The 24,755-nt window shown below is 34.8% G+C and overlaps 1 protein-coding gene across 9 annotated transcripts in view; it reads right to left on the bottom strand.

Moving 5' to 3' along the window:
• Positions 1-24,755, bottom strand: part of LOC145942533 (dystrophin, isoforms A/C/F/G/H) — a 429,734-nt gene that overhangs the window by 66,384 nt on the left and 338,595 nt on the right. For all 9 annotated transcript variants that reach the window (XM_083049357.1, XM_083049358.1, XM_083049354.1 and 6 more), the window contains 2 exons: positions 12,432-12,576; positions 4,178-4,301 (listed from right to left, as the gene is read on the bottom strand). In XM_083049357.1, the coding sequence (XP_082905483.1) occupies positions 4,178-4,301; positions 12,432-12,576 (269 nt within the window). The remainder of the gene's footprint in view (positions 1-4,177; positions 4,302-12,431; positions 12,577-24,755) is intronic.

Below are 24,755 nucleotides of genomic sequence, written 5' to 3'. Positions count from 1 at the left end.
TTATATAATCCGGCCTTACGGCGCGATGTTATTCTAGCAGAAATTTATCGACGTTGCGCGGCGTGGCCGATGCAGGGCACGTTTCGCGAAACGTGACTTCCTGTGGAATGAGCGAAACCGCGCGCGGCCGCTGCACCAAGTTGCTTGCTCGCAGGAGCCGCATCCACAGTTATTGGGATCAAATCCGTTCTCTACGCAGAGCGAAGCTATCGTTACGGTTATTCCGGGATCTTACGTCGGATATTACAAGCGGTACAGTGAATGACAATCACCGCGGCCCTGAAAGCTGCGGCATCGAACATAGCTTTCGTGTATAGATGAAGCGATACGTCGAGATTACTCGAGTAACGATTTGATCGACGAATAACTCCATATTCTGTTATGTTAAATTATAGACATAGCACTAACTTACGATATATATTTATACAGAATGATATAACATTAACGTTCAATGAATAATATGATTTTCAATGATGATATACGTTTTGTCTCAATAAATAATTGGCTAAAGTATGAAAAGTATGTGTCAAGCATATGATTAAATATCTCTACTTTTTATCAAATTTAGAGAAACGTGAATTTTACTGCATAGTATAACAAATCCTCTTTTTGAGATATAATCTAATTCATTCAAGTCTTCTTGAATATTTTCTTATTGTTGCATATATAAAATTCATAAATCCTCTTTTAGAGATATTATTTTAATTCATTCAAGTCTTTTTAAATATTTTGTGCATGGGGATTAAAATTCTCTATATATTTTTAACCGAACAGTATCGATTATTGACTCTACGAATTAATTTCATGATATTGGTACAATGTGGCACTGAATATAGTTTGACGACAATAGCATTAGCGAGCGTGTTTGCGCGAATACATTTCCAAAGTAATTAAATCTCGTTTTGACGGAGACTAATGAACTTTTGATCAAAACTTGCTTAAATTATCGTCGGTTGGCTATATTTCGATATTTGACGATCAATCGCGCGATATTCTGATAATTACAGTCACTCAGTGACGTCGATACGTGTACGTTAATTCGAAATGTATCAAATAATATTTTTAAAGAAATTGACTTTTTTTTCAAAAATAATTTTTTTGCGTATTAATAATTGCAAATATAACACTTTATTGTACATAAATAAATTATAATTAAATTAGAATAATTATAATAAATTATAATTCTAATAATTATAATATAATTGTAATAAATTATAATTATTTTCTCTCGTTAATCGAAAAATATAAAAAGATATAAACATCATATATAAATGTTTTCACACTTATAATGTATTTCGAAACAATTAGTCATATAAACGTAATTAATCTAAGCAAATTATGTTGCAATAGAAACTTTACAATTCTTCAATAAAAAAAGTTTGCTACGTAACAATTGTGTTTAACAATGAGCTAACATCGAGAATAGTAAATATCTTTTACTGACTAATTACGCAAGTAATAGTCTAAGTTGGAAGAGAAATACGTATATGCCAGGCTATGTCGTACCTTCCTCTGGGACTTTAGCAAGTCCTACAAGTTTTCAGTCCCTCTCGGGGACGTCTCTTCTAAAGCCCCCGTCGTCTTCTATCGATGTACTACGATAGTTGTAATTCGATTGAAAACCCCACGTGGTTCGCGACGGAAGTACGTTTACTTAACCGCAATAATTTCTTTTTTTTAAATAAACATAGAGCAAATACTCGCTTTCTCACGAAAATTCAATAAAAGCATCAATAAATATATAGTGTACAGTTTTTATACGAAAAACAAAAGCACAAATATGAGAAATATAAATTGAAACTTACATATCGATATATAGATATAATTACGAAGAGAATATAAATATAGTTCAGTTCTTTTTATATATAAAGCATGATGAGATTCTCAAAATTAATTCAGACTAATAAGTAAAATTAGCGCTTTATTTTGTTATATTAAGTCACACATAGATTTTATTAGAAAATAATTTAATCCGTGATGAGAAGCACAAAGATAGACAATAAAACTAAATTATAAAATTAAAATCTTCGTCATATTAATTTATATTACTCTTCATATAAGACTTGACTTACAGTGTATCGAAAGAACGTAACTGAAATAATTTAAAATAAAATCTCCCCACGTTCAATTTTCAATGAATCAAAGAAATCGGATTCGCCCGGATGTATTATTTAGTGTCTTACTTCATTTTTCCTGTTCCTATTCAATCAGAGACGGCGCAACATGAATAAAACATCTCGTCTAAATTTCACAACTTTCAGAGTTGCTGATACAGAATGAAAACTGGGAAGTGTACGTCTGTAACTGGTTAGAAACGCTTCACATCGGTTCCCGATAGAGTCACGTTAACACCGTCTGCTGGAAGTTTTATCTCCGAGAGTCGAATACTTGAAATGATATTATGATACAACGCGATACCACATAAGAAAAGAATTGTTCATAATGGTTATATAAAAGACACTTGCATAATTATATTACGTCATACTATAAAAATTACATTTCAATATAAATAATGGGAAAAAATCTTGTATAATAAAATTGAGACTAAAATATTTAACATATGTGTTCTTTTTTTTTCGATAAAATAGATTTTACTTAGCGTAACATATTCAAAAACGTATCTTTACATAATAATCATAATCATTATAATCCCCAAATTTCATTTAAAACTTTCTAATATATAAGAAGATAAATTGAAATAAGAATGAGAATAATATGAGAATGAAGAATTAAGTTTGAGTCATGTTTGATAAGCGATTAGAATATTATTACTTTTCTATATTTTACATTAGCAGCCCATACACATACATTTTTTTGTTTTTTATTTGTGATCGATTTGCAGAAGATTATTCTTATCTATAAATTTGTAAATAATTTACAAAGTAAAACATAATTTCGTATCAGAGATATTCATCCAGTTTTTTTTAATATCCGCGTTTTTATGGTTCGATGGGATTATATAAACGGAATATTCAAGGCGTCGTAGTTATGTTTTTTCTCTTGTTATACTTGAAAAGGAAACGACAATAAAGAATAAAGTTCGTTTCTGATCTGGCGAGTTAGGTCGAAGAGAGGAAAAAAAAGAGAGTGTAAAATATTTGCGCAGAATTTTCCAGTCTGGGCAACTTAGAATATAATATTGATGGTTGTTTTTCGGTTCTTTCCACGATACGAAATTTTCAATTAAAACGGAAATTCACGAACTCGAAAGAAAAAAATATGAATTATTAAAATACAGTCGCGAGTTTACGGAAAAGAGGAAAATAAAATAAAATGTCTCATACTCTTGTGACAAATATAGTGCAATTCACATAAGATCTTAATCTCATCAAAAAATCATATCAACAGCTTAGAAAGAGATATAAGAAATCTATTTTCACAATTATTTTTAAATAACATTTTTGTCATATTCCCTAAACTTTTTTTATCTTAATAATAAAATATTTGTTATCGTAAGAAACAATGAAAAATTCAAATACTGCGAATTTATAGGCGCCTCCTCTTATAGATCAAAAATAAAGTCACTGAGAATACTAACGGAAGGACAATGGCAGCAATAACAATTCGTTAATTAAATCAAACGGCGATAGAAACAAAGAGAGGGAAAATCCTGTGCTCTCTTCCAAACCGATAGGCCAGGATACTCGAGGTTTTTGCCTCCGGTAATTGGTACGAAAAATTACGAATGCAAGAATAAAAGCGCGAATTGATGAGATTGAAAGGCGCACTATCGATCTTAATTACTGAGCACTATCGGCAAACTCAGTCTTGCGTTATGAGGTGGTTTCACGGAACTAACGATGAATATACTTGGCCGATTTTCTTTGTTCCTTCGTGAGATGTTCGTTCGTGCGAACGAAATAGAGAGCGATTTCGAAGCTTTTTTTAAATATTATACGAAAATAATTTTAAACAATTTACAAGCGCAGAAAAATATTTATGCCACCAAGAAAATCAAAAATTTGCGTTCTTAAATATATATTTTTATCAATCTCGAAAACATTTTCTATTCGCAAAATAATATATTACATATCATAAAATATTATTCGTCTATCTTTTACGTGCAATATTCTGTATAAAATACCATTAGGTCAGGTGTTGATGTATTATTAAATTGTTAGTTATAATTCGAAGAAAAATCGATAGACAATTTATATATAATTCATAATTCACGTACCTTCGGAGTCCGATGTGTCCGACAGCGGAGGCTCATTGGCGATGTACTGGCGGCCGCTCAGCAAATTGTTCTCCACGACCGGTCGTTTGTCCTCCAGCTGTCTTCTGAAGCCACGATGGTCGTCCTGTGAAGGAGAAACGTAAATCGTGAAACAAAAATAACGAGACAAGGAGCATCGGTGTCTGGTGCAGTGCCAGGTTTTCCCTTGGCGAATCAACTCCTCGTCGCCAAAGAGGCTTTAAAAAATCAATTTTGCCTTCACTAAATAAGGTAGCTTGCAAACTGATGTCATCATCGTTACATTACTTTGTCAGCATTATTCGCAAACTCTAGTACATCAATTGTCTAAGCAAACCAATTAATAAAAAGGCATAAACATATTTATAATATAATTTAATCAATATATTGAAAAAGAAAATATTGTAATAATTTATAGAATGTAATGCTTCTTCTTCGATTTTTTTGTATTATAGTCGTAAATATAATACATATTGAAGTTTACCTAAATAATGAGATGTGTAACGATAAAACGTGCTTACATCAATCTTTATAAATATATTGTAACTTAACAAAATAATACGATAATATAAAATTAAGTAATAAAACGTTTTCACATTACATTTTTACGATATAAATGCACTACTGTCGCGACGCAGGAACATCAACCTGTGTAGTCGTAATGCGTTTGACGAGATGTTACAACGAGCTTGAAAATTAGCCCGCTGCAGTCGGCGAGAAAAAAAAGTCAAGTGGATAAAAAGGCACTCTTACGGTATTGCATGCTTGCTAGTTAACGAGATTATTTCTCGTCGTTCGTGGAGTTAAGGATTTGCTGCGGGCAAAACGTCGTGAGTTTCTTTCCGCGCGTCGAAAGATGCCCCGACGACATGTTCATCTAGTTTCCGTTTTTTTACATCGTTACGAGAAGAAAATTCATCGCAAGCGAAATGAATGCGGAGTAGACTGTTTTTAACTGTTGATGTTGCTCGAGTTTCTTAAAGAGATTGTTTTCGCTTTACAAACATAATCAACTGTACTGTAATTAACTTCACATGGTATTTGTATTTTTTTAAGTTAGTATGCATATCCGAAATAAATTAAATGATTGAACATTCTGTTTTTCAATCTTGTCTCATCGATATTATTTTGTACGATTTTTTTAGAGTTTTAACACAAACTGCGGTGAGAATTGCATCAATCGCTGATAAAAAAAGTTGTTTTTTTTTAAGAATAAAATCACGTAAATTTCTTTGGGAGATCTATCTATTTTGCAAACCATTTAGAAAAATAATATAACATTATATGAAATATAGCCTCACTAATAACGTTATATTATATTATTTATATATGAAATATAGCCTCACAACAAATAAAGATATATGTTACGTAATTTCTTTCTAATATCATTTTAAAAAATTTGCGTTTATAAATGTAACATATAAAACTATTCACATTGTGATTTAAGCTATTAATTAATCGTTAGCTATTTATCGCCACTTGTTTAATAGTAATTGAGAGTTTGCGAAATGAGTTTTGTGAAGAAGAGATATAATCTGCCAGAAGAAAAATATACTATTAAATAAATTGGTTAAATTGGTGTTCTGCAGAACACAGATTTCATGATATACTGGCCATTAATCATTCTTATATCTTTCTTATTTTCTTTCCTCGGTTCCCATTTCGAAGAGTGATGGCGCAGCGCACGATGAGTGATAGAAATCTCATAGCGTTTATTCTTTATTTTTTTTGCTCTCTCGTAATTCTCATTGTACAGATTTCTCTTCCAAGGCCTTTCTTACTATAGATCTTATTATAGAAAAATATATCACTAGTTTACGTGTAAATCGTTTTTTTTTTTTTTATATAAACGAGTTATTATTCTTGTTCAAAAAATTAAAAATTTTGTGTAGCGCTACTAAACGAATTATGATTGGTCATAAATATTTATGTTCTTATTGTAAATTGCATGAAAATTTACGCAGGACGCATGTTTATTATTAGCTGCGAGTCAAGATGTTAATAAAGAAATTAGAACGAAGAAATTAGAACAATTAGTTGAACATTTTCTAATTGCTTGCAGCAAGATGACTAGTTCTCTTATCAATGCGGTTATCACGTTACGAGAGGTTAATTACAAGATGCATACGACAATAATGTACTGATGTATATCGCGATAATGTATGCGCATCTGAACTCTAAGAATCTTCAGCATTTAACTGGTAATTCCGTTCAGTTATCACACCGAGAAAAGATAAATTATTTCAAAACTTTATTACAAAATTTTATTACAAAACTCCACGGAGAAAAAAAATTTGTCCTTTGTCTCATATTTACTATGCTCAAATGCAAAAGACGATAAAAAAGGGAAATATTTACACGATAAACACTTTAATTCCAATTTTATTATGGAATAAAACGTGCTGTTTTCTATGATTCATATTTTATATGCATATTTGTAATATTAAAATTATTTTAACATAAATGTATTATATAATGTTATGGAGAAAAAAAATATAATCCTTCGTTTCCTGTTTTATATGCGTAATGCAACCAAACGAAAAGAAATTAAACAAATGATGACTGATTAGCAAGTTTAAAAGAGTAACGAGAGTTATAATCATTCTTCAAATAGATTTCTCCTCAATGAAGATATATATTTTTTTATTTATAATTCATCCACGTAGACAAATCCTATACCGATGCTATTGTCCGTCAAATATTAAATGTTTTATGAGCTACGAGCGTCGACAGACCTCCTCTCTAAACAGGATAAGACGGCGAGAGATTCGGGCTCTCTCAAGCCGTAAGAAACACACCGGCATAAATTCCGAGAGTTAATACTCGACTAAAGTGCACTTTCGAAAAATATCCGACCGCGACCGACCTCTTCTCGCGCATGGAAAGCGAAAATTCCCGACGCGGCAAAGGTAAAACAAAAATATCAATCGTTCGTTGCTGCACCAGGTAAAGACCGAGCTTGACGAAAAACGAGAGCGAACGCCCATTAAAAGATACACATGCTCTCGGCGAGCGAACGAGGCCCTTTTCGACGCCCAAATCAAATTCCATCGCAACGTGCTGCGAATCGATATATGTATATGTTCCCCGATCGAGGTATCGCCGCTGCTGTAGGTCATGCACATGTCGCGGCGGTTTTGATTTACGAACGTATTCGGCGTAAAAGACGTGTAAAATACAAGCGCGGATGTAACGACGCCCGTTTACAGACGCGCGAGTTCACGCGACAGTCGGAAAATATCGATCCCTCCCTTTTCGCGATCGAATAGAATTTTTCGAGGATGGCTCGCATTAAGAGAGAGAAACGACCTCCGTCGATGCGCGCTCGTTACATTGTCATTGCTAACTGCGACCGGTTTTCATTCCGATTGCGTGGACGCAATAAACGCTCTTTTAATTACGCGCCACCCTCGTTTCGAGTTCGATACTATCGAGATGAGCGCCGGTTCAATGCGGCAGTTTTCGAGTCCGATCGAATGCGACCGCTTTTGCTATTTTGCATTGCGAATCACTTTAATGCGAAAGTTTTGCAAATATTTAGGTATATACCTCAAGAGATATCGCATATGCAACATTGTAAGACTCAATTTACGCAGCAACAGTTCGTTGGATTCTTATAAAAATATGCGTCGAAAAATTTTAAGTAGTTTATTTCAAAAAATGTTTATTGTTTAAATGATAGAATAATTATTAACGATAGAAATGATGCTAAAATTATATTTGTTATGAACAGCGTCGCATAAGCGTTACGTTATTATTGTGTCAATGTTGCACAACAAAATATATCGCATTTACTCCTCTCTCTCTCTCTCTCTCTCTCTCTCTCTCTCTCTCTCTCTCTGGTTCATTAGTTACCCGTAATTAAATTACCCTTAGAATTCCCTTATAAAGTTGCCCTGACGTAATATCGTTTCTAATGTTTAGAGATTGATCTTGCAAATGAAATGATTAATTGTACTACTCAATTTCTGCTTTTATAATATGAAACACTAGCGGATTCTGACGTCGATAAGGGGGGGGGGGTTGCAAAATTATTTTATTTAATATTTTTGGTTTCATGATTAGCTTTTATAGCAGGATCAACGACGTCGATAGCTCTTTTAATGTTTGTTTTTCTTTATTTATATTTTTTAAACAAATTCAGCAAAACTGTTTCTTTTAATTTGCAAGGGGGGGGGTTAACCCCCCCCAGGATCCGCCAGTATATATATATATATATATATATATATTATATAGATATAAAGAATTTTTCGCCTAATTATTTTCATGCAACGAAATTATCTCATCATTTCGTCCTATGTCTGACTTAATCTATACTTAACTCCTTGAATGCGTAATGAGTATAATTTACAGTGTATCTTATACATACATATTGTATATATTATATAGATGTAAAGAATTTCGCCTAATTATTTTCGTGCAACGAAATTATTTCATCATTTCGTCCTATGTCTGACTTAATCTACACTTAACTCCTTGAATGCGTAATGAGTATAATTTACAGTGTATCTTATACATACATATTGTATATATTATATAGATGTAAAGAATTTCGCCTAATTATTTTCATGCAACGAAATTATTTCATCATTTCGTCGTATGTCTGACTTAATCTATACTTAACTCCTTGAATGCGTAATGAGTATAATTTACAGTGTATCTTATACTTATATATATATAAAATATATATATAAAATATATATATATAAAAATATAAAATACACTGTAAATTATACTCATTACGCATTCAAGGAGTTAAGTGTAGATTAAGTCAGACATAGGACGAAATGATGAAATAATTTTGTTGCACGAAAATAATTAGGCGAAATTCTTTACATCTATATAATATATACAATATGTATGTATAAGATACACTGTAAATTATACTCATTACGCATTCAAGGAGTTAAGTATAGATTAAGTCAGACATAGGACGAAATGATGAGATAATTTTGTTGTACGAAAATAATTAGGCGAAATTCTTTGTATCTATATAATATATATTATATAGATATAAAGAATTTCATCTAATTATTTTCGTGCAATGAAATTATCTCATCATTTCGTCCTATGTCTGACTTAATCTATACTTAACTCCTTGAATGCGTAATAAGTATAATTTACAATGTATCTTATACTTATATATATATAAAATATATATATATAAAAATATAAAATACACTGTAAATTATACTCATTACGCATTCAAGGAGTTAAGTATAGATTAAGTCAGACATAGGACGAAATGATGAAATAATTTCGTTGCATGAAAATAATTAGGCGAAATTCTTTACATCTATATAATATATACAATATGTATGTATAAGATACACTGTAAATTATACTCATTACGCATTCAAGGAGTTAAGTGTAGATTAAGTCAGACATAGGACGAAATGATGAAATAATTTCGTTGCATGAAAATAATTAGGCGAAATTCTTTACATCTATAAAATATATACAATATGTATGTATAAGATACACTGTAAATTATACTCATTACGCATTCAAGGAGTTAAGTATAGATTAAGTCAGACATAGGACGAAATGATGAGATAATTTTGTTGTACGAAAATAATTAGGCGAAATTCTTTGTATCTATATAATATATATTATATAGATATAAAGAATTTCATCTAATTATTTTCGTGCAATGAAATTATCTCATCATTTCGTCCTATGTCTGACTTAATCTATACTTAACTCCTTCAATGCGTAATGAGTATAATTTACAGTGTATCTTATACTTATATATATACACTAGCGGATCCTGACATCGATAGCTCTTTAATGTTTGTTTTTCTTTATTTATATTTTTTAAACAAATTCAGCAAAACTGTTTCTTTTAATTTGCAAGAGGGGGGTTTTAACCCGGGATCCGCCAGTGATATGAAATAATTTTTGGAATAATTCTTCTCAATAGCTTCTTAAACATTAATCGCGATACACAGTTTACTTTTCAGTTCTCACTGCCATTATTATTATACATATATTCATTAAATCCAATTAAGGCAGACTTAATTACAGAAAACATAGAGAGAGGTAAATAAAAGGCTAGTGCGGTCTATAACAATATTGCGAGCGACTGTAGCTTAACCGTCCGAAAGATGCCTTGTCTCCGCCGTCAAACGTTAATGAAATCAACAACGCATAATTAAAATCGCTCGAGATGAATCGCCCCAGAATTTCGCACGGGGATATACGTGTTTAGAATATTCGCAAAATTATTTAAAATCGATACATATGCATGAAGGCAGGATTTATTAATTACCGGCAAGTCATTTAAATTAAATCTGCGTATGATCGATTCGCATTAACCGCATTTTCCCGATGAAACGCAACGATGACGCATCAAATTTCAAACCGCGGCGATAATCTCGCGACAATCTCGTCGACGATAATTACAGGAACGCCGTTCATTTAAATCGCCACGTTATTTCGCTAATGAATTTGAAAAAAAGTAGTTGAACTGTGTGAAGATTAAACGTTTGAGGTGTCGGGGAAATGATCTTAATTGGATCCACGGAGAGAAGTCTGGATAAACAATTACGTTAGGAAACAATTGCTAGAACACTGTGGTCGGGATGTTGCAGTGCGAGAGTTGGATTCTGTACCTGAAGGAATGCAGAGAACGCAGGAACGTAGGAACGGCTGCTTTCTCTGCAGTGCAAACCCTGAGCAACGCGATTGCATTTTCGCAAATCTGTAAATCGATCTTCTACAACGAAATACTTCAATTTTTTGCAGTGCAGTGAAATATTGTGCAAAAAAATAAATTCTTTGATATTTATAATATTTTCATGAAAATATAATATGTTGTCAGGCGGAATCATATCTGTCGTTTTATTTTCTGATATTAAATTAGACGCATATATATTATGATTTATATATAATTTATATATTATTTTTATGTATCTCGTTATTATATATAACTGTCAAAAAAAGTTCTTAAGTAAAAAATTTCGGTAATATTCTTCTGCAAAATTTAATTATAATTGTATATAAGATAATGAAAGAAATAAATATCTGAGTTATTAAGATTTTCTATCTTTTCCGTTTAAATTGATAAATGAAAAAATATATGTATATTTTCTTCGTGTGATAACCACGATAAATTAACATCATTTACATGTTGAATCTCAAAGCAATCGTATTTACGGGATACATGCGTGAAGTCAATTGGATAGGTTTGCGATCGGTTGAGCACTTTACGCTTTTGCTTGAGCAACCAAGGATAATCGATAGCAATTTCCTGTATTCTACGACGCGAGTGACAAATACATACGCAGATCTAGCCGCACGATGACATCGAGGATCTGGTCGAGGGACATGCGGCTTATCACCTACGTACACTCGGACCCTACCTGTGTATATAATACAGACGCTTCTCTACACGCCGGCGACACGCGCGTTCTAATCCAGATTAATCCGAACTACCAGTATACCTTTGTACACTATCGCGCGAGGGATACTCGGGTATAAATTAACGCGGTTACTATCGACGTGTTTCTGCGGATATGTCCAATTCTAGACGAATTCAATTTTTAAAGGAAAATTAATGGTTAATAATTCGAGAGAATAATACGAATTATTTAACAGAATATGCTATCACATTAATGGGATTAATTTTGTTCTGAATAGAGCGCTAACATATACTTTCTAAGATTTCTTTAAAATAAATAGACGATATATATTTCTATTAAATAAACCGGAAATTAATTCAATTATAAGTAAAATCGGCAATGAATTCAACTCCAAAGCATTTAGCGAACAATTGACGTGACAATATGTAGTAATTGAAACGTGCGTTTCCGTGAAGCTTGACATTCATACGTGGTGAGAATACGTAAACATTCATTCTGGATGAGCTGCCGTGTCTCAAATAGACAGTTGAACACTCGCCTGATAACACATGAGCTTATGCTTAATTACATTCAATTCGGCTATACAGTTTCCGAGGCGGAAACTCGCAAGCTTCTCGGAGGACGACTACGCGAAATCGATTTTAGGTACATAAGTCATATTCAGATAACTTGACTTGAATCCTAAAGTTTGAGATTGATGCTGTGGCCGTGAACTAAAGATGCTAAATGGGATATGCCCGTCTTTCGAAGATAACGAATACGCCGAGGAAAGGTAAACTTTGCAAAATTTCTATAGCTTTATATAGACTAACTGAAGTTCGACGAAACGGAACCCAAGTAATCTATGCGTGAAACAACATTTGGCAACTTACTTGCTGTTTTTGTAGCGCAGCCACATCGCCGCAAACGGGTCCCAAGCCGGTGAGCTCTGTATCTTTCCTTATCACCCATTCAATGAGTTCGCGCAATGATAGCAGCAAAGCATTCCAGTGTTCAGTGTTGCTTTCCAAACGATTTCTGCACAGAAAAAAAAAATACACGCGTTTTATATAACTAATGTTTTATATACAAAAATGCTAAAATATTTACACTCACATGTTTTTAATATCGCTCTCTTATTTCTTGTATATTTATTTTAAACGTGATAATAAATACCGATACGCGCGCACACAAGATTCTGTCAGGTATCGATATATAATAGTTAATATGAAGATATCGAGTTTATAGATTTCAAAACAGGTTTTTAAAATAAGCGTAATAATAAAGTATTAATTACGTATCGAATTATTGCTTTAATGTTCATTTGTGTCAATTATACGAATTGGACTTTTGTAATTAAAACGAGAGTATAATAAAGTATTAATTACGTATCGAATTAATGCTTTAATGTTAATTTGCGTCAATCACGGCGGATTTTTGTAATTATAATTAAAATCAGACAAGAAGTCACGTCTCAAAATTGATGCCATAGACATACTAGTAATTATAATAATATAATTTTAGAAATATAATTATTTATCCAAAATTTATATAGCATGCATATAATAATAAAGAATAAATTTGTGAAAAATCATATAGATAAAAATAATAGGACATAAAATCAAATTAAAGAAACGTCAAAAATATATTTGTAGATGCTATCTTATATATTTATCTGAGAGATATTGCATCCCCATGACATAAAGTGCTAATGGACATTCATGCCGTGATACAAGATTCATACGATGATGCATAACAGTGGCAAGAAAAGTACGTAAAACGATTCATCATAAATGCAAGTAAGGAGAGTACATATTTGTTGGGAACAGACAGGTAGTCCTTGTCGAGATAGAGTAAGGTAAAGGGACTAGTAAGGCAGAGCGGCGAAGAGGAAAGAAATATATGTAAATCCTTGATGTCGCTGGCACCAAGAGAAACATCAGACGATGAATGAGAGAAGAGAGGAACGATGATGTGAAAATAAAGTAGGGATAGAAAAAAAACAGAATAGATGCTTAAGATAAGTGGATCAAGAATAAAGTGATTGGAAAGAGCGAGCGGAGAATGTAACATATCCTCGTGGTGAAAGAGAAGAAAAAGACGAGGACTTTCCTCTAAGAAAAACGCAAATCGAAAAACAGAAATTAAAAAAAAAAAAGTACGAGAGAGCAGAAATGGAGTATGCTTGCGGGTTGGGGTAAGGCAGGTAAATACAGGAAACAAAAGAGTCCCGAGAAAATTAAAACAGACGAGCATTTTCGAGCGACGACGCGACGAAGTAAACCGTGCGCGACCGAAAAGAAAAGCGACCGAAAAAAGGAAACCGATGGTAAAGCCGATCACGGCCAAGAAAGAAAACGATTTCAGGCAAATTGGAAAAATACGGAAAAAGCGGTGCAAACGGTGACGGAAAGCGCTGGTGTACAAACCGGCTTCTAAAGGAGTCGAGTAGGACAATAAGGTAGAGAAGAGATGGCTCGAGAGTGAGAAAAATAGAAAAATAGGAGCTCGAGAGACGACAAGATCAAGGGATGTGAATGAATCGAGAACGATCCTTGATAAGTGCAAAAGGGAATAAGAGATCCTTCGTCAGAGAATAAAGTCGGTTAAGACAAAGAGAAGTAGATTGAACATTAGAATAATTTCAGACAAAAAAAAAAAGAACGCAAGAGCATAAAAACCAGATCAGGAAGATACCTTAATGGAGAAGATGAGAAGAAAAGTATGCAAATATATAATGAAATTTGCAGCGGACAAAATTTCCGAGGGATACGACGGACATGGAGCGCGATAAGTCGACCAAAATGAATGAAGGATAAATATTGAAGGGAACGATAAGGTATAATGCCCGCGTGTTTTGTTAATAGTAAGTAAATACCACTGGACGAAAGTGCCGGAAGCATGAAATAAAATGAAAGACCAGTGGGAAATCACTGGAAGGCGTGGGAGCGCGAAAGGCTGAATATATATACGGAGGAAATTCTCAAGAAGAATGTGTATTCGTGATATGTACCGCTGGGAGAAAGAAACTGAAGCAAAAGAGGTTAGAGCGATGCAAGGAATAGGACAGATATGGAGGATAAGTCAAAAGAGAAGAATTAGGAGACGATCTTGCGTAGATAATGTTCTGAGATGATGGTCTCACGAGTCCATGCACGTACAAATCACATCTTACAGTATAAGTAATATGACATAAATATAACATTGACGAAAACAAGAGAGACCGTCGCCAAACTCTCATTTTATTATAATATTAAAATTTGAGAGATGAATCTTTTTAATCTTTTTATTACACGCGATTCAATTTATTATATAAATGTGCAAAAAAAAAAATGTATGGAAATATATTTTATGTTTTTATTTCATATAAAATCTTTATAAATATAAAAAAGACGGTAGTAAAGAAGTATGTTTCATACAGAGAACGTGGAAAAAAAGATAAGTAACATTTGCAATATATTCTCTCTTATTTTACTTCCTGTTCGAGGTGTCGTCTATTATCTATCTTGTTGGAACGACTCGTACGCGAATAAAATCCAAAGTGGTCCGAGAAATAAAGAAACCCCTGCGTAGGGGGCGAATTAAAGCGGAAGACGGCGGCATAGCACGAGAGAACGATATAAAGAGGTAGAAAGTGCGAAAGAGAGGCCAGGAGGAGTTCTGAATAGCGGGAGGGAAATTCTCGGGCGAGAATAAAGACCGTGCACGTAGACTACCATAAGAGAGAGAGAGCATCGTCGCCGGTCGGAGGTTCGCGGGAATAGACGAAAGAGGAAGATAAAGGTGTCGTAGAGAGCAGGAAGGATGGCGGTCGGGATTTAGATTTATATTTCGCCATTGTTGCACCACCAGCGATGGCGGCATCCACTTACTAGGTCGCATCCAACAATTCCCTAACCTTTCTCCTCTCCGGAGGTCCCGGCGTCGTCGTTCTCTCGTATCGCAAAGAAACAGCCTCGCGTCCGGATATATTGCGGTTATTGTAACGTCGATGAGAGCTTCGCGAAATTCCGCGTACTTTTGCGATTTGAGCGCGAGTACAGGCGCACCGGACGCGTCTGTGCACAGGCACACACTCACGCCGAATGGTATTGCGCTACTCCCAGGGAGATAAGGGCGTAAGGATATTTCGCGCGATGAATGGCGGCGGTACGGGGTTACCGAAAGAAATCGTCCTCATCGCTCCGACGGAATAGCGGGAATAAACTTCTCTTACTCTGAGTTGTAGCGGACTGATGTTTGCTCGAGAAATTTATTCGCACGACGCAGTCGCGGGGAGAAAATTAATTTGGAATAGTGGCTTAATGCTTTTCGCAGATATTGGCTTTTTATATTTCGATTTAATAGACCAGATGTATTTCCATATAATAAATTGGCCTGTCTTAATTGTGAGACTTAAATTAGAATTAGCAATTGAAGATGAAATGCTATTTTAATACAAATATTAATATTGAAAGGTTATCCGAGTTTTTTGTGAGAATATTTTATCCACCATCTGCAATCGCATAATGTGAACACTATATTTCATCTTTCAAGTTTTATATATATTTTTTCTAAAAATTTTTATTTTATCACACACCATCCTCGTAAAGATTTATTATTACATCGCGTTTGAAAATTATTAATTTTAATTAATCACTGTTCATATATATATATAGACACCGGCAATTTATCGTCATGTAATTGAGAAAAAACGAGCTTCGTGTGATTAATAGGATATACGTCGGCTCTATGTCAGTAATGGAATCTTACGGGCACGAAAGCGAATTTGGCGGAACATTTATTTTCGCTCGTCGTCGGCCTGCTAGAAACAGGGTAGCTTCTACTCGCGGGAAGAGATATACTTTTCGTTCGTGCGATCGCATTTCAATTGAATGTTCAGTAAGTGGTGCTACTGTCGTCCTGTTCGCGAACGAACGTTGCCCTGCAAGCGAGCGTTCTTTACGACGTGCCAGGCTGATGTAAAAAAATCACCGAGGAATTTCCCTGGGACGGCTATAAAAATCTGCCGAAGAAACGTCACGTACCTCGCATTCACTCAATAAAATCCCGCTGTAGCCTCAAGTAAATAAATCATGAACAACGCCCTGGCACTAAGATTTTATTGATAAAGTTACTCGTGACGACAATACAATTGTTTGCCGAGTAATAAAAGTCGTTTAAGCACGATAGTTATACTTTCTGAATACGACTACGTACTCGACGAAAAGTGAATATGTTTTCATTCTCGTAAAGGAGAACAATAAAGAAACGGATAATCCAATCTGCAAAAATATTTCATATATTATAGGAAAACGCGTACACGAGAATATTAATTAATTTTAATTAATGTTTATAATTTTAATTATAAATGAATATAAAATATTTATTAAGTATTTTTTATTTTTTCTTTCTCGTGGAAAAAACCGTGACAATACAATTTTCAAAAAAAGAAAAAAAATATTAACGAAATTTTATAATAATAATAGGAAATCAATATTGCAACGGAGAGACGGCGCTGCGCTCTTTTTTCGTTTGCACAATGAGAGACGCGCACATACAATGGTGCGTCTGTCAAAGTTTGCGGAAAATTTTATTGTGCGAATGCGAGAGCGCGATATAAATTCGAGTTCGTCGCCATTTACGTAAGCTCGGAAAAAGGAACAAAACATACAACACATACAGGAATTGAATCCCGCAAGCGTTGCGAGACATAAAACGCCGGCAAAACTTCTGATTACGTCGTCACGAGATCGCCTAATTTAGCATACATATACAGCCGGAGATTAAGGATAATTAAAACGGTGAGACGCACAATTCGACGAACAAAGCGCGTCGAGGAAAATGTAGAAACGCTATGCAACCGTGTCATTGATATAGCTCGAGGATTTTGAGGATAAATCGGAGTTACAAAAGGTTTTCGCGTTGTTCGGCAATGTCGGAATTAAACCGTCCGCGTTGTCGAACGCGTTTAGAGAACGTCTGAACACGCGCGGAAGTCATTAGGAAGACATTTCGAGCTCTACGTCGGATTTGGCGATAAACGTGGATTTTATTTAACGAATAACAGAGATGATTCGACGTGGATTCGAGCAGTTCGTTATCGTAAAAGGAATTTGAAACGAAACGAAAATAAAGCGAGCATGTGAACGGAATAACGTTTGAAAAAAATTACTTTTCTGAGTTGTGATATAGTCTTTATACGAAAAATAATATACAGATACGCGAAACAGAACTAAACTAAAACGTTGAGCATTGAGATAATTTATGAGACAATATTGTTTCTGCATATATGAAAATGTTATATTTTACTGCCAAAATCTACTGAAATTCATTGAGAGATAGACTTTCATGAATACTGGTAAATCTTTATGGAAATCTGCAATATGGTTTCAGCTGTATTCTGCATTTATATGTGACAGAAAACTAAGTTTTCGCGAAATGTCTGAAGGTATATGAATTTATGAATGTAAACTAATATACGTTTCACATGTGACAACCCATTTGATAAAATGATGTAACGTTTATGCTGCTGAATCAAAACTATTTAGATTTACGAGAGTTTACTTTTACTCGATCGCGACATATTGTTGAATCAGAATTGCACGAGTTTTTTTTATAATATAATATTTTAAATATTCCAAGTTTATAATTCCAGAAAATTTTGTCGGTTTCCATTGTTAGTGATAAATTCTCTCTAAACATTGTTATATGAATAATCTATTACTTGGTCGTTTCTATTATAAATCATAAAAGTGAGTTTAAATTAAATTTTGCAATTAGTACAAATTTTGTAAATACAAATGCAAATATATATGTTATACTATCAAGACTATATTATTTTAAGATTTTATATAATTTTTTCTTCGCGTATGTTCGTTACAAAAATTTATGTATTATTGATAAGTTCATTACATCTGTATAAACAACGATTAATCTCTCTTATATTAATAGATTTATGGTTATCTATACAGAATTGTTTAAATGTAAATAATTCCCGCTTTCTCGAATACATAATTTTCGATATGCATATTATTAAAACGAGCCCTTGATTAATTACAAAAGCTTGAAAATATACGACGTTTTCTATTTGCTCAATATATTGCCGCTTTTCCGTTCTATTCCAACAGGAAACGAGAAATGTATTAAATCCTGATAGTCAATGTGATTCCGTAGGGAGCTATCAAAATTCATTGCGGCCATCGATCTCTCGATAACATCGGCAACCCGCCATGTGGTTCGCGTTGAATTAGTTGGCGTTATAAATAAACTTGGCCTTTAGACAAAATTACTATTGAATGTGGCGAATGTGCGAAATTTATTCGCAAATATTTTGCATAGTAATGTAACGAAACATCTTACACAAAAGCAATAATCAAATATGTTACTATGAGTTAATCGATACAAATTAATGCGCTTACGAATTGTCATAATACGGATATTGACGGATATCAATATCCATTATTACATTCATCATTGAGCAAATTCTTCCTCGCCAAACTGCCAAACTGCCAGTTCAATTAAATTATATTCGCTGAATTATATTCGCGCTATTCCAAAATACGAGCTAGGTATCAATGAAATAAATAGCTTATAATTTTTGCTTAATCGATCGACTAATGTCATCGTCAATATATATATATATATATATATATATATATTTAACGATTATTGGCTTTTCATCCTGTCCTTCGTTTAGGAAAACTCTATCACTGTAAGAACGCAATCGTAAACCACAAAATTGATCCATCGCAGAGCGCATTCGTTATCCACGACACGTCGCCCCTATAAAACGAGATGTTACCGGGCTCCCAACCCCTTATCCTTCCTTTACACGCCGATAAACATCTAACTCGCTGCATTCCGAGGACTGACGAGATTCCGACCGAATTTCGTGCAAATTCATTCGTGCTCGTCGCGCTATTTCACGATAGATCCTCGTATAGTTGTTATCGATTTGGGGCAAACCGCATTACGGTAAACGCAGATATTCACTCGATAAAGCCCTTTGATCTATTGTGCCGACGGCGGCTCGCTGTCGTCGACACTGGCATCGCCGTCATCGGTCTCATCCTCGTGTTCGTCTTCATCGTCGTCGTCGTCGTCGTAGTCGTTGTCGTGCTAGTTAACGTAATAAAGCGGGCAAATGGAATTGCCACGAACGGGCAGAACGTTATAATTCAACTCGGGGGAACAATTTGCCGGTACAATCCCAATCTGAGTAAGGTCGACTTGCAGCACAAAACCGGCCCAAACTTCTACAATAAACAACAACAGCAACAACGTCGCCATTAGCGTCACGCCACTCTCTCTCTCACTCTCTCTTTCCCTCTCTGCGTTTTCGAAATACAACTTTACGCTACGCTTGTCGCAGAATTGGACATCGCGACTTAATGATTAAAAGAATTAATGATTAAAATGTGGACCGCGTCCGTGTATCATTTTTAGAAATCAAAACGAATGTAGTGATTGATGTAATGGTCAAATAAACTTCTGAAAATTTTTTGAGGTGCTCTAAAAAAATCTATCTCACACCCTTAGAGTAGATCGATAGAGTTATCATCTCTAAATATCATAAATTGTCTGATGATTAAGATAAAATATCTTAATACTTTGAAACACTTCTTTTCGAATAATATGTAAGATTTCTCTTTTGTCTCTTGATCTATTATCTAAATCTCTCCATAAAAATTTTAAAAATTTCCATAAATATTTTAATAAATAATGAGAAAATTTTTTTTTATTCGAAGAAAATTAATCGGATGTATATAATAAATTATTGATCTATACCCGACTTATCAATGTTAATAAATAAAATATAATAAATGTAAAATACGATGGGTAAAATATGATATATCAGTCATCATTTACCCTGAAAAAGAATAACTCGAGACAGTCTCAAACAAGAGTTCTACTGTAGAACACTACCAAATCCACTACCGGATTATAGTTCCGTTAGAACCGGCCACTTGGTACGTATTTAGTATATAAGTTATGAACTCCGTTCGATAGCAATTCCGATAAACCTCTAGTTTACGTACGAGTTTACTATTGTTTCACAGTTTGCCTCTGTGTTGGTACCACGTATTATTTCACGTACCATTACAGATCCATTATGTATGAGATGGAAAACGTAACCTTTGTCATACTGCGCATATTTTTCAATATTTTAGCGAACAAATACTATCCTTTTGAAAGATCAAAGATATTTGTCCGAGGACAAATCGATTACCAGAAGCAAAGAAAAGTATTGTCCAACTCACGAATGCAAACTCCCTAAAGTTTTCGAACGAAACAGACGAAAATTGATCGCACATATCAGCGTAATCTATCGATAACGTAATAATCTGCGAATCATCGCAGATATGCAAAACCGATGAAATTAATGTGTTTAACTGAATCTCGTCGACGGATCGATACTGTAGTTCGTCGAGAGCGGCGATACAAACTTTTCGCTCGTAAAGCGAGTTTAGCAATAACGCGTTGCGAACGTTTGTACAAATAATAATAACGCGTATTTTGTCGCGATCCTATGAGTTGTAACCTCCGCGCGCGTGGTATCACAATCGGCCACACGGTTGAAATATTTTTGCTGATGTTTTTCATATTTACATATCCATCCCTCGCGCGATTTTATCAGAATATGATATGCGACGATTTTGGTACGCGCATTCGGCAAAACTGTGACATTTCGAGAAATATGTTTTAAAATTTAAGAGAAAGAGAATTTTAATAGTAAAATTTGTTTATTCGTGAAGGTTTATCTATTTTAAAAAAGAGTATTTATTATATAAACTCCAATATTAAAAAAAACTGAATTATTTAATATTAAAAGATTTTATTTCAGCTATATACTTTTAAGAAAAAGAAGAAAGTTAATTGTTATATTCCCAGTAAGATACATTCTTATCATGCTTCAATCAAACAAATCTTTACGCTAATTGAAAAGTTATCATCCACTCTTCTCAGACTTCAGTATCGGTTTCTAATGAGAACCAAAACTTTGCAGACCTTTATAATGAACCTACCAAACGCGAGGCATCATTAGCGCGGAAATGTCTGGATTAATATCGCGCCTTTAAGAGCATTTTCTGATTATATGTACTGTCCGCAGATATCGATTACAGGACGGTCGAAAGAGGCATGTGATTAATCCATTTTGCGGATTTGCACGGCGGCGGCGGATCGGAACTGTTTGAATCGGTTTGTGGCATTTCCTAATGAGAACGCAAATACCGGAGCAAAAGAGAGAGGGAGATAGAGAGAAATTACCCGTTGAACAGACACGATGCCTGCAGTTAGCTCGCGGATTCCACGGATACGTTGGAGAGGTTTCGAGTTTTTTTTCTCGTTGGTGATGGAGCGATAACGCATTAACAACGTGCTTGTGATTTCCGATCATGTCTGATGATCGATACATGCGAAATCAACGCAGAGGCGAACTGGCCGCAGAGTTCCGGCCGTGGTCGTTTGTAATTTCCAAATTATAGCGATATTAATTGGAATATGTGCTTAACATCAAAGGCGAATGATATCGATCAAGTGCGATATATAAAGGACGATCGAGAGATCGAGCGCGTTAAACATATATCACCGTAACATTATTCCTCCCTTATGACTGATTATTCAAATCTCTTAATTCTTGTTGCAATCATCTAATCCGCGTAGTTATCGGTGAAATTGCTGTGCAAAGCATACCTCTCAGTTAGTATTCATAGCGATATACGTTCGCTTTTGATCACATTTCCGGTTCGAAAACCACAGCAAAACTAACCGCGATTCGATATCTGATTTTCCATATAAATGGCGAATCAAACTGAAAAGGCGGAACCACGCGCTTCATTTCGGAGAATTCTCTGCATAGATTACTGCGGTTCGTTCTTTCTCATTTTGAAAGAGGTCAGATCATCGGGAATTATCTTAGATGGATAATCAGATCTAGAAGAAAGAGAGATCAGTGCGTCTCTCTGTGGCAGATGAGGAAACGACTTTTATTCTCGAAAATTTCATTTCGCAAATCCTGCTTTGAGCGGGTCACGCGGCAAGATATCAGAAAAATATCCTCCTTTCGCCACTCTTCTTCTCGTCGTCGTTTCCTCACCGGTACAGACTGACGTCTTTCTCTCTCTTTCAGTCAACCAATCTCGTTTCTTTCTTAAACCGCGGCCATTGTCAACCTTGATCGTCGACACAATACCGGGCTGGTGCACGGGTCAGATGTTGCGTCCCGATGCATCCCTAGCAAAGGGTCTCTCCCTGAAGAATCTTCAGCCAGCCGGAAATTAAAAATTTTGAGCCGGTCGGGTCACCAGGGACGCACTCGTTCACGCTCGACGAACACGAGCGCCTTCCCGTCCATCTCTCGACGAGACATACAGAGAGATCCCAGCCGGAGGATCGCTCATCGATCCCTGCTCTGCCCATCGAATTCCGTTCTCCCGTGGAATCGTCCGCGATTTGTATCCGTGGCATGATAGCTCGATGCCGGCGGTTACGCGCGCGTTCGCTTCCGGCCAATTTCCTCTCGCGGGACCCGGACACCGGAGCGGGCACGAGGGCGAAAAAGGTAAAACGGTGCGCTTTAACGGATACCTGTGTCGCACATTTGCGAGAACGTTACAAATTAAGTCACGCTCGCGCTCGTGTAAAAGAAGGTGAAAAATGAACGATCGCGCGAGAAATAGATCTAAAGTAAAGGAAAACAAAATACACGAAAGTTCGGCGAGAGATAGCATCCGAAACTATACAAAATATACGTTCTTGATAAAAAAAACAATTGTAGTTATGCGCATAAAAATTAATAATTAAATTTGTTTAAAAAAATGAAGGGAATTGATTTTTTTTACATTTCTTCTTTAGTTAAATTATTCGCGATATTTTTAACTCACCGCCTAATTAAATTCAAAATATTATAAATTAACACATTATGTTACTAAAACAGTAGTTTTTTTAAATATTTTGTGACTACAGATACTATAATTTCCACAGATTTGAGATCGCATGAAATGAATGAATATCCAGTCACATGAATAATTAATATGACTATATTTAATGCGAATTACAATTTTTCAACAGGACGAATCTCACATTCGAATAAACAATGCGCGGACGCAAAAACGAATGTATTTTCAGCAAAATTCTATCTGGATCGATTTCGTCGATTTTTCGAAACAATGGACCGAAAAAACTTTCCGACGATAATCCAAGTACATCAACGTTTCCGCGAGCACAAAGTGCCATTTCCGCGACCTGTAAAACGCGTACTTTGTTCAGCTTTTAAACCGAGATTAACGAGGAAAATCCTGCGTCCGATCGATTATCCTCATAAATGAAATCCTACGCTCATACGAAGTCGGTCGCCCCGTACTGCGGCGCATACGCAGGATTTAAAGTCACTAAGTAAACGTTTGTGTCGCATCTGGCGCGAAGAGGATGTAATGCCTAGCAATAAGAGCGCTTCCGAATACCAACAGGGTTCGTACACATTTTTTGCCGCCCTATATATAAGCACTTTAACATACTTTATACGGATACGTGTTAATTCTCTTAGCTCTCGTAATACCCGAGAGTACATTTGTAATGTAGTAATTAAGTTGAACATTTTTCAACTTAGAAAACAATAAAAAATTAATAAAAAAATATATAAATAATATACATAAATATAATTTTCATATTACGAATTGTAATAAATGCACACAATATTGCTCGATCAATGGATTAAAATATAGCATGTATAAATATTTCTTTTTAGATGTATTAATAAAATAAAACAAGTAAAAATTATTTTACGCTAATGAGAAATTAATTACGACTGACGAAGTATTGTTTATAATATCGAGTACGAAATAATACCTTTTACGCGTATTAACACGAGACAACAAAAAAATTGTAGAGATAATCTAAATATTGGATTTGCCAATGATAAATGGATTCTCCAAACGATCGTTGGAGAAAATAGTTTCCCTGGATAAACTGATCTTGGGTTATTTGCATAGCGGTATCGAATAAAGCTCGCTGCATCTAGCGCTTCGTATACCACATGCGCTACCAGTGCGGTATCTTCTTGAGATTAGCATTAAGCTGCACCTTATCATACTATAAGCTCGCATTATCGCTCCGCGTTACACCGGCCGGGAATGCGTTCCAGCGAGCCGACTGGGACTGGTAATAAGTTATACAGCCGGCCAGAGAGCGAATGCCGGAAGGAAGTCTCGGACGGTGAGCGACAGATTTGTCGA

Source organism: Prenolepis imparis, unplaced genomic scaffold (assembly GCF_030444845.1).
Source record: "Prenolepis imparis isolate NDT839.2.m4 unplaced genomic scaffold, iyPreImpa1.0 SCAF_11, whole genome shotgun sequence".
Taxonomy (NCBI): domain Eukaryota; kingdom Metazoa; phylum Arthropoda; class Insecta; order Hymenoptera; family Formicidae; genus Prenolepis; species Prenolepis imparis.
This window is presented reverse-complemented; position numbering and strand designations above follow the sequence as displayed.